Source organism: Geotrypetes seraphini, chromosome 16 (assembly GCF_902459505.1).
Source record: "Geotrypetes seraphini chromosome 16, aGeoSer1.1, whole genome shotgun sequence".
In the NCBI taxonomy this organism is placed as follows: domain Eukaryota; kingdom Metazoa; phylum Chordata; class Amphibia; order Gymnophiona; family Dermophiidae; genus Geotrypetes; species Geotrypetes seraphini.
The window spans coordinates 8,794,464-8,806,572 of NC_047099.1; the positions used below are offsets into that span (position 1 = coordinate 8,794,464).

At 39.6% G+C, this 12,109-nt stretch overlaps 1 protein-coding gene across 1 annotated transcript; it reads right to left on the bottom strand.

The window, feature by feature from the left end:
• Positions 1-10,099: 10,099 nt before the first annotated feature.
• LOC117350491 (olfactory receptor 4E2-like) lies at positions 10,100-11,904 on the bottom strand. Its single transcript, XM_033924786.1, has 2 exons — positions 11,823-11,904; positions 10,100-11,048 (listed from the first exon to the last, which is right to left on the bottom strand). The coding sequence occupies exon 2, from the start codon at positions 11,030-11,032 to the stop codon at positions 10,100-10,102; it is 933 nt and encodes a 310-aa protein (XP_033780677.1). The 5' UTR covers positions 11,033-11,048; positions 11,823-11,904.
• Between the last annotated feature and the right edge of the window lie 205 nt (positions 11,905-12,109).

Genomic DNA, 12,109 nt, shown 5'->3' on the forward strand with positions numbered 1-12,109 from the left:
AACATAAAAGTCCTGTCCAAAATGACTTATATCTACAACAGGTGATGTTTCAATATGCAAATACATTACGGTTTCTGGTATTCCTCGTGGGATAGTATAATACGAAGTGAGGCAAAAGATAGATGGGGGCCAGTCCCCATATCAGCTTGAAACAAATACAAGAGAATTTGAATATTTCTCGTGCCTCTATCGGTAACCAGTGTGATGATCTGTAATAGATGCTAATATGATCTCTTTTCTTCAGTCCAAATATTAAACGAATAGCCGTGTTCTGTACTATTCTCAATTTTCTCATTGTTTTTTTTTTAGGTATACCTAAATATACGATGTTACAATAATCCAATATGGATAGTACCAATGCCTGCACCACTAGTCTAAAGGACAGAGGATCAAAATATTGTTTGATAGTTTTTAATTTCCATAGTGTAAAGAAACACTTCTTCACCACTAAATTTGTATGGTCCACCATGGATAGATGTGTGTCTAAAGTAACTCCCAATATTTTTATAGATTTAGAAATTGGGTAATCGTGACCATTTAGATCAGTGGTCTCAAACTCACGGCCCGGGGGCCACATGCGGCCCGCCAGGTACTATTTTGAGGCCCTCGGTATGTTTATCATAATCACAAAAGTCAAATAAAACAGTTTCTTGATCATATGTCTCCTTAGCTATAAATGACAATATTATTATTAAGACTTAGCCAAAAGGAAAGATTTATAAACTAGAAAGAGTTTTACCTCATGCAAAATTGTCATTTCTTTAATAAGACATGAACTATTTTTTTCTGAGGCCCTCCAAGTACCTACAAATCCAAAATGCGGCCCTGCAAAGGGTTTGAGTTGGAGACCACTGATTTAGATGGAGTGATGTTCTAGTTATGTCATCCTTTGGGCTTGCTAAAAAGACTTAAACAGCCAGACTACTTTGGTTTCTCGTCTTCTGTCTTCTATTCTATTTTATTTTAGACATATATGAGCCATTTTGTAAGCTCAAGACACACTCATTAGCTCCCCCATGAGTGAATTCTACTGCCCTATTCTTAAACAGTAGACGTTCCACAGTTCTACCTCAGTAAGTCTTCAGACAGCAGCATCCAAGTGTTGAATTATGGCCCAGTATAACATAGTAACATAGTAGATGACGGCAGATAAAGACCCGAATGGTCCATCCAGTCTGCCCAACCTGATTCAATTAAAATTATTATTATTTTTTTTTTTTTTCTTCTTAGCTATTTCTGGGCGAGAATCCAAAGCTTTACCCGGTACTGTGCTTGGGTTCCAACTGCCGAAATCTCTGTTAAGACTTACTCCAGCCCATCTACACCCTCCCAGCCATTGAAGCCCTCCTCTGCCCATCCTCCACCAAACGGCCATACACAGACACAGACCGTGCAAGTCTGCCCAGTAACTGGCCTAGTATACTTTCTTTGATTTTAAATTGCCCTTGAAAACATAGTTTCAAAGACTGATTGCATAGCTCATTGCCTTAGATCAAGTTCTGCATGGTGATCCTGAGGATTGAGAATAAATATTTGCCCCTCCGCAGCCAAATCAGGGGCTCATTTTAAAAACTCTGTCCCAAGCTGATGTGTGAAGAGCAGCCCAAATCCTCAGACCAGCGCTTTTCCCACATGAAGTTTACTTACCGTGTGTTACCCGTCGGCTTCCTTCTTCCATACTCAGTTCTCTCACATGCACATAACCATCACTGAACCCTTATGTAATGTCACAATACTTCCAGTGAAGAATTCCTTTCTTCTGATGGGAATGGGTGTGGGTGTAAAAGGAAAACAATTTATTTAATCAAGCAAAGATAGCGCTGGCAATATCATTTCAATCTGACAGCCGCCTTCCCACTCTTCCTATTTAACCCCCGCTTTTACTAAAACGTGATAGTGGTTTTAAGCACAGGGAGCCGCGCTTCTGCCAATGCTCATAGGGACTCTATGAGCATCGGGAGCAGCGTGGAACATTCGGCGCGGCTCCCTGAGCTAATAACTGCTATTGCTGTTTAGTAAAAGGGGGAGGGTGTAAAATTGATGGTCTACTTAAGGGTTGTTTTTTTTTCAATGATTGTTCTTTCTTGATATATCAGGGAACGAATTGTAGAAAGCCTATGAGATGACAAAGGTAAGAAGAAACATGGTAGACAAAACATGGAGAACAATGTACAGTAAAACCTTGGTTTACGAGCATAATTTGTTCCGAAAACATGTTTCTAATCCAAAACACCCTTATATCAAAGCAAATTTCCCCATAAGAAATAATGGATACTCAAGACGATTCGTTCCACAACCCGCGTCTGCCTCGTATGAAGCCGGATCGAGAGGGGCGACCTCCTCTCCGCTCACCCCTAATCTATCCTGCCCCCCTTCCCCCTACTCCTTGCCGATTGGCCCCAAGGCTTCGGTCGATTTGTCTTCGCTCCCCCCTGTGTGGATCGGAGCTTGTTTTAAACTTGAATACAAAATACTATATGTACTCTTATTGCAAGACCTCGTTTGTTTAGAACAGTCACTACACTCCCGCAGTGTCAGAGAGAGAACCACTATCGGCTCAGTTGTGATGATGTGATGCATGTATACTGTATGTACCATATTGCAATAAAAAATAATAGAGAAATGCTTTCAAGAAGCGACATTCCCCTTCCTCTCTTGTTTTTTTTTTGAATTTAATATTTATTGAATTTTTTCCTCTCTTGTTATATCCCTCTCCTTTTTCCTTCCTTTTATTTTTTTATTTACATAATGTAATTAAAAATCTTTCACTCCCCCTTTTCCCTCTCGTCACCTAACCGTCTCAATTATGTCCTTATTTGGCCTCAATCCCCCCATTTTTTTTTTTTTTTAAATTTCAGTTTATTATTTTCTTTAAGCAATTTTAAATATTTATTTTCTTTAAGCAATTTAAAATATTTTAAATATCTTTTCAATTTCAATTATTGTAAACCTACTGCTTCTTTTACAAAGCCACGCGGCAGCAGCCCCGATGCCCTCTAAATCTCGATGGGCTTCGGGGCCATTAGCACAGGGCAGCCGCTAGCACAGCTTTGTAAAAGAGGTTGCAAGTTACTTACAATCCAAGGTTTTACTGCACTTGAACAGATTTTTTTTTCTGTTTCCTTGCTCCTACCACCCTTTTACAAAGCCACGCAGCAAAAGCCCCAAAAGGGGCAGTTAGTTTCAAGATTTTATTAAAATTTGATGCTATCGCTTATACACCTTCTAAGCGATTTACAGAATAAAAATGGGGAAACAAACTAAAATAAAAGCCGCCGATAACAATACAATTAAAGAGATTAAAACAGTGTAAGCAAATGGCGTAACACGAAAAAAAACAACTGGACCTAAAAGCTTACATGATACAATAGGAATTTGGGGTAGAAATTCAATCAGAATAGGACAGAAACCAGTAAGGAAAAAAAAACAGTATGGGGGGGGGGATACAATGATCTGATTCTTGTAGAAAACGAGCAGGAGTGTCTGAAAGGACCATTTAAATGTTAAAGGCATCTTTAAATAGAGAAATTTTAAGAAGACCTTTGAAACAATCTAAGTTACTTTCTTCTCTAATAGGGGAAGGGAGAGTGTTCCAAAGCGGGGGGGGGGGGGGGGAGGCTACTACCATGGTGGCAGCTGCTAGTGAGGTTTTATAAAAAGGGGGGGGTTAAGTGTTATAAAATGACAAAAAGATATTTTAATATTTATGTATCAAAGACTGAAAATTACTAGGCAGATTATACACTAAACACGTTACTTCGAGCACTTATTAATAGTTTATTTTATTATGGCAACTCATTAAACAAAGGCCCTCTTTTACTAAGGTGCACTAAGCATTTTAGCACGTGATTAGCGCACGCTAATATTTATTGAGCGCTAAAGAGCATAGCGCACCTTAGTAAAAGAGGGGGTTCAGTCTGTCAAGGTACTTTGCAGCTTATTAGACTATGGCCATCCATCTTGTCCATGATGCCAGATACTATGATTGTCGCAGCGATATCATAGTGAGCTTTAGAACCAAATTTAAGATCTGAGTCATGGCATTCCAAATCCACCCCACTTCTGCCTTGATGTATTTCTAAAACACTTCCAGACAAATTTGATTAACCTTAACATGCTAATGTAATTTCAAAAGTTTTCTGTAATATTGTTGTCTGTATACAGTACAGTCTCTTCCTCTGTAAACTGCTCTGAACTGTTTGTGGTATTACGGTATATAAAAAATAAAGTTATTATTATTAATAAGACTAGTTTGCATGCACCTATGTTTCATATACTCATATCTACTCTTTCTCTTCCTCTGCATTTCTCTGCTGACAAGTTGTTGATAATTCTCCAACCCTACTAGGGATCGGTGACAATGAATGTTGCTCCTCTTTGGGTTTTGGCCAGGTACTAGTGACCTGGATTGGTCACCGTGAAAACGGGCCACTGGGCTTGATGGACCTTTGGTGTGACCCAATAAGGCTATTCTTATGTTCCTGTGAATCCCACTTTTCAAATCCTTTACTAGGGAACTCTTCACCCAAACATATTAGACCGGAATCAATATTACCTTTCTTCAAAGTTGCTCTGTAAACATTTTTAAAACACTTGTTGGGTGCTAGTTTGTGGTTCAGAAGTAAGATATGATGACTGTCTTGTCCTCTCTCTATAATCTTCCTTTTATCTCTCTGATTAAATATAATGTAAAGCATTTTGTTATTTTTTATGAACAGTGGAATAGAAAATCTAATATGAAAAATAAAGACAGATGTAAATAGAGATAGATACTTACAGGATGTTATTTGAAGAGATCATCAACGGAATGAATGATTTTTGCCTTGCTCATTTCCAAATACCAAATATAGTCGTGAAAATTCAGTAAGTTCAGAAATTTTGGAGAATACGTAGTCTCTGCCTCAGTAGCTCTGCCGACAGTTGCAGGTTGAAGACAGTCTCCAGTAAACAGCAAAGTCCTGAATTTAAACTGTATTTGGGGCTCTTGGGATTATAATCTTTGGAGTACCTCAAAGAAGCAGGTGATTAAACAAGTTTGCAATTTCCACTATTCATAAGTACAGCTCTGAAAAAAACAATAGTTTGGAATTTATGGAGTCCATGTAGATAAAACCTGCATGAAAAATGAATGGAAGTGAATTTTCTCATTGATTTTTTTTTTTTTTTTCTTCTCAAAGTTCTAAGCATATCTGTTTAAGTCGCATGAAGAAAAGAGATGTGTATTCTTTCTTAGCCATCGTTCTTCCTGTATGTGCTCCCCCCTGGAAGTCCCACAGAATTTGTCCACCCCTTACAATTAAAACTGAAATGTTGATGCCTCAGCCCCCATGGTAGAAACACGACAGCAGATAAAGGCAAAATGTCCCACCAATCTGCCCATTCACAGCATCCACTATCTCCTCCTCTCCTTAAGAGATCCTACATGCCTGTCCCATGCTTTGTTGAATTCACAGTGGACAATATCAGAATACCTTCTTACACCCATCACAAAACTAGTGTCTGCCTGGAAAGACCCCCCTCTATTTCCTCCCAGCTCCGACCATGCCCTCTAACCCTCTAAAAACCCGGTACACCACATATAATCCCAATACTGAACAACAAGTCCCTTTCCCAGAACCCAAACAACGGCATATACAGAATGCCCAGACCCCAGACCCACTCACACACAAAAACTCAAACAAGGGGTGGGAAGGGAGGGCAAATTAGAAACAACACAAACAACCACTCCATCCAACACCAAAATATTCCCCGATTCTCCCTTAGCTCCTACCCTCATCAATAACCCAGAACAATTCAACGCCTCACTCTTGCACACAGTCTCCCACCTAAAACAACCAATCAGCAACACTCCCTGTACCACCCAATTCCCTTCATATCCAACCTGACCTTGCCCTATCTCCACCAGTCCTGTACTCCTAACACTCACCCACACTCTCTCTTTCCTTACCTAACTCAAACCGCCCCTACCACCACCACGACTATAACTCTGCAGTCATAATAGGTTTGGCCGGTGTTATCAACCCCCTGATTATCTCACTGGGCCACCCTTAGTGTTTATTGTGGTTTGGTAATAGGACCTCTTGGATTCTTATGAGACCCTGTGGTAGGAAGAGAGGGATGTTCGGTGTGATCTAGAAAGGGAATCAGGCATGCTTGGATATCTATAATGGAGGCATTTGATTTGTTTATTTATTTATCTATTCGATTTATTTGAACATTTGGAATACCACCATTTGACAGGCATCATGGTAGAGTCCAAGAATTGCAAAAAACAAAATTGGATCTGAAACAAATAACAGACATCTTCAGATATAAAGACTAAGAAAGACAGTCACAAATGGACAGGAAAGTAGGAATCACTGGACAGCCAGGATGGATAAGTTGTTTGAGATGTGGAGCCAATACTTATGTTTTTATCATGAGCAAGTATCATAATGATTAAATGCCAATAGTGTGCTCCATCTGCCCTGATTTATTAAGTCACTCTTGAATGACAAGGTATATTCACTCCTGTATGTTTGGAATTGCTTTAGGTCAATCTCCCGGTAGTCGTATCAAGGAAAGTGAACAAAGATCAGGCATATCTGTACGAAAGTTTTCAGCCCAACCAACCAACTTCCTAAGTTCTGAGTGTTATTTTGCCACTGTGTGAAAAGAGTGTTATCTTATTTCATTAAGTACCAATTTGCAGGAACAAAATTCTAAGTTTTGCATTGTTTCAGATCATTGATTGAACCATTCCCACGTCATTCTCTTCTTGGTTGAGCTGAGAGCTTTTCAGCCCCCTCTCATAGCCATTTTAGGAATCCTCTCCGTTTCTGTATTTCCCTACCTAATGCATAAAAATCAATGTCTTTGCTAGAATCAAAGTGTTTATAGTGGAATATCTGCCTATCTCATGTTCCTTTAAAAGACTTTTCCAGTTTCATGTTGGGCCATGCCCCCTACAGCAATGTTTCTCAACTCAGTCCTGGAGTACTCCTTTACCAGTCAGGTTGTCAAGAGAGCCACAATAAATATGCATAAACTTGATTTGCATATACTGCTTCCATTATATTACATTGCATTAGTGATTTCTATTCCGCCTTTACCTTGTGGTCCAGTTTCGCTGCTCTGGTGGCCAGTAGGTTGTCATACATTTTTCTTCGTTTGACATTTTTGGTTGGCGGGAGTGTGAATATTGTGTGGGTTCTCCTGTGTTTCTTTGAGTTGGAATGAAAATTTATTTCATGCATATTCATTGTGGATATCTTGAAAACCTGACTGGCAAGGGGGTAGTCCAGGACCGAGTTGAGAAACACTGCCCTACGGTAAAGAATTCCATGTTCAGACGGCTGTAACATTTTCCAACTAAAGATAATGTTAAATGGAACTAAAAGCTTCTTTTACTAAGGTGCGTTATGCTTTTTAGCGCGCGCATGCGTGTTCGTCTATGGATGCGTTAGCATTTAGCATGTGTGTAGATTTAGCTCGTGCTGAACATGTGCTAAAATGCTTAGGGGTCCTTTTATCAAGCCACGCTAGCGGGGTTAGTGCGTCGGACATTTAATCCCGCGCTAACCCCTGCGGCAAGCAAAAAAACTAACGCCTCGTCAATGGAAGCGTTAGCCACTAGCTCGGCAGGCGTTAAACCCCTACCGCGCCTTGATAAAAGGACCCCTTAGTGCAACAGGGGGTAAACGGGGGGTCTCAGAGTTACAAAACATTAGAGAAACTATTTTGGAACATATAAATTGCTGCGGTTTTGTCAACAGCAGATTCATTATTTTCACCGACTCATAATGTAATTTATTTTCCTTTTTATGGATTGTTTCAGTTTTCAGCATTCTCAACATACAAAGAAAACATGTGTAATATTTTCTTAACGCAGAACTAAAGACTGAAGGATGCCTTTTGGTGTGGTTCAATACTAAGACACTCTTGGAGAGGATTTTTTCAAAAGTAAAGTTATAGACATCAAAAAAACTTGATTATTGTAACATTGTCTACCTGACAAGTACTAAGAAAAACATGGCCAGACTCATATTGATCCAGAACACGGCGGTCAGATTGATATATGGTCTACGACCATGTGACGCCGTTCTATTGTGAGTTGCATTGGCTCCCGATGTAGACTTGTGTTTTGTTTACGTTGGGCTGTCTCTGTTATAAGGTTATGTATGGCACTGCTCCATTCTATATGGCCAATAGATTTTCTATAGCATCGCATAAACATAGTAGAAGATCTCATGCCCTGGTCACTTTTCCATCCGTACAGGGTTGTAAAAGCAAGAAATTTCTTGATCATACTTTAGCATTTCAAGCAGCTTCCCACGATAAAGAATTTCGATCATTATTACTTACATCTTGTTCTTATAAACATTTTAAAACTCAGTTGAAAACCTATCTTTTCACAAAATACTTGGTCAAATAATTCTTCTTGTACTTCATGATATTGTTTATAATCTTTTGTAAAGTAAACTAAAGCTTAACTTTATATATCGAGTCATCATTCTAAGAAAGCTCAACCCGGTTTACAGCAGTTAAATAAAAACGGAGAGGAATTTACGGTTACGCGGTTAAGAAGCACGATGTGATGTTATGTTATGTCAATATGGGGGAAAACCTAAAGGAGGGATGGAAACATCTGAGGAAGTAGAAAAGCATTGAGCAAAACTGAAATGATCTATTTTTAAGGGCAACAAAAAATTTTGTTAGCAAAATAAATAAAAGTATGAGGAACAGAGCATCACTTTTTCCTTTTCAGAAGTAATGGAACGAAAGAGAAAGAGAAAGAACGTATCCTTCATAAAACAGATGAAGGGCTGAAAACAAAACTGGAGATGACAATCGCAAATAAGAATGAAAGTATGGTAGACCTTGAAGGATTTTCAAATGACTGTGCTCATGAGGAGTTAGTGGAGCAGGATGAGATACGTCTGAGGAATTTCTGGCAGCTCCAATGACTGAACTTTTCAATTTGGGGGGGAGTTTTGAGTGGTCCCGGAGGACTGGAGAAAAGCAGATGTGGTCCCTCTCCACAAACGCAGAAGTACATTGGAATCTATAGGCTCGTCAGTCTGATCTCTGTAATGAGCAAATTGATGGAAACATTTCAAAAACAAAGGGCAGTGAGACTTTTTTGAACTGAGACGGCATGGCTTTGCTAGAGGTTGGTCTTGTCAGACAAACTTGCTTATTTTCTTTGAACGGGCGACCAGACTATTGGTTTGAGTGTTAGATGTGATGTGCTTAAATTTTAGCAATGTTTTTGACATGGATCTTTGTAGGTGACCTATAAATTGGGTGTTCTTGGGATGGGAATAAAAATGACTGATTGGGATTAGGAAGTGGTTGAATTAAGGTAATTAAGGATAGTGGTAAATGGAGTAATTGATCAATGGTCTAGCTGTTTTTAACATTTTTATGAGTGATATTACAGAAGAGCTTTCTGGTAAGGTTAGGTTTGCTATAGTGGCATATGGTGAGGGCTTCCAGCGGATTCAGTGAACCCCCAGCTATACGTACAGCCCTGCTTTTTTGTTTCTTTGTTTACTTTATGTTTGATGCAGTTTGATTTGTTGAGTAGGCAACCTGCTCAACCAGTCAAACTGCATCAAACAAAAAGTAACGCCCCACCCAGCAAAAGCAGGGCTCTTGGGCTGGGGATTCTCCAAATCCCTTGAAGGCCCTGTGAGTGCTGATCTGAATTTGATTGGCTGAGCAACATCTGCCTGTTGCCTGCTCAATCAATCAAATTCAGAGCAGTGCCTTCAGGGCCTTTAGGAGGTGGGGCGAATCCCCTGAAGACCATGACTGCAAGCCTCTGGTGTGCTCTTTTGTGAATGATACCAAAATCTGCAATAGGGTAGAATATATGCTCATCCTGCCCCAGTGATAGAATTGTATCCATAGCTCCAACCTCTTACTAGAAACAGCAAAATTCATTCAGCTTTTCTACACCTTTCAATGGAAATTCTATATACAAAAATTAACCAAGAGAAAATAGTCATCATTATATAGACTAAATTAAACAATAGACATCAATCGATGAGTGGAGATGGTTTATATGATGTTGCCATTCTTTAAATGGATAGTAAATCAGTTTACATACAGTATGTCACAGAAGAGACATTTTCCTATCTATCAGCCGCTTCATGGCTTTTTTCATCTTCTCATTTCTGAGAGTATAAATGAAGGGGTTTAACACAGGGGTTACAACGGTGTAAAAACAGGCGACCATTTTGTCACCTACAAATGTCACTGAGGGTCTCATGTACATGAAAATAAGAGGGCCAAAAAACAAAATGACAACCAGGAGATGAGAGGCGCAGGTAGAGAAGGCTTTCTGCCTTCCCTCAGCTGAGCGAATTTTTAAGACTGTGGCGATGATGTACGCGTAAGATATAAACACCACCAAGAAGCAACCGAGGGTTAAGATTCCACTGTTGATCATATCTGCAATCTCCGTCAAATATGTACTAGAGCAAGCCAGCAAAGATAAGGGATGGGCATCGCAGAAGAAGTTGTTTATCTCATTAGGACCACAATAAGGCAAATATACTACAGGAAATGACTGTGCTAGGCCATGAATGAAACCACCTGCCCATGTAGAAACCACAAGCAGAAGACAAGCTCGTGTGTTCATTATTCTGACATAACGCAACGGATTGTAGATGGCAACATAGCGGTCATAAGCCATCAGGACCAGGTGAAAGCATTCGGCCCCCTCAATGAAGTGAAAGAAAAACACTTGAGCAATGCAGTCATTGAATGAGATGGTTTTGCTCTGCGAGACGAAGTTAAAAAGGGATTTGGGGACAGCGAGCGTTGCAACGCCCAAATCTAATAAAGACAAGTTGCTGAGGAAGAAGTACATGGGAGTGTGAAGCTGAGAGTCTACACATATGGTCACCACAATGAGAAGGTTCCCGGCTACATTGAGCAGGTACATCATTAAGCAGAGTCCAAAAAACATCCTCTGTAAGTCTGGATCGCTAGTGAGTCCTAGTAGGATGAACTGTGTGACTCTGGTGTCATTGCTGACTGACATTCTTCCACTTTATCAACTGTAACGAAGCAGAAACATAAGAGAACAATAAAGGGAATAATTAAAATGAGTCAGATATTCAGAGTTATAACAACCCTATGAATTAGAGAGACTGGAGTACCAAAATATAAATTAAAAAAAAAAACTCCAGTAAGAAATAAGTGCTTATTTGTGCATTCCAACCACAGGCAATCCATCTTGGAGGAAAAAGGCCTCAGAAGCCATCGGAAGCAAATGCTGTCCTTTGGCTATGTGTAAGCTCCTCTATTCGCTTCTATCATTGGCCAAACAACCTCCAGTTTTATAAATCATTATTTTTGGTTTTCCCATAGACAAATTTTTTGTCGGTATCGCAAAAGTGCCCTGATGAAACAGTCGTTTGACTGTGAAACGATGGCCACCCTCGGCTGCGAAGAGCACAGTTCTGTATGAGTCACGTGGACCAAAGAATGCTGACTCTGAATTGAACAGCGGGGGTGCTTTTCAGATAAGCATTATTTCATTGGTGCCAATGTGTTACACATACTAAAATCTATATAAATACAAAAATAGTGATATATAACACTGAAGGTTGTTCGGCCAATGATAGAAGAGAATAGAGGAGCTTACACATAGCCAAAGGACAGCATTTGCTTCCGACGGCTTCTGAGGCCTTTTTCCTCTGAGATTGATTGACTGTGGTTGGAACACACAAATAAGCACTTATTTCTCAGATATTCAAAGAATATTAATATTCCTAAATGTCTTCCTGTGTTACTCCTCAAACCTTCCCAATTCTACTTTTAAAACTCACCTTATGGAGGTTATTGGCCAATCCTGACCATATCTCGATAATACATTCTCCTAGAATCTCTTGTTTATTTTATATGTTTCTCTTGCCTCGATGGTAAGCTGTTTGGAGCAGGGATGGGTCACTCATAGGTCTGTACAGTACTGCATACGCTATAGAAATGATAAATGATAGGAAGGACTTAAGCAGTCAGACAACTTTGGTTTCTTATCTTCTGTGCTTTCTATGCAAGGTTTATACATAGCTTTGTATTAAGAACATAAGAATTGCCGCTGCTGGGTCAAACCAGT

What these genes read in the sequence shown, in the direction of transcription:
- LOC117350491 (XM_033924786.1), bottom strand. Translation starts at nt 11,032, where the DNA reads ATGTCAGTCAGCAATGACACCAGAGTCACACAGTTCATCCTACTAGGA.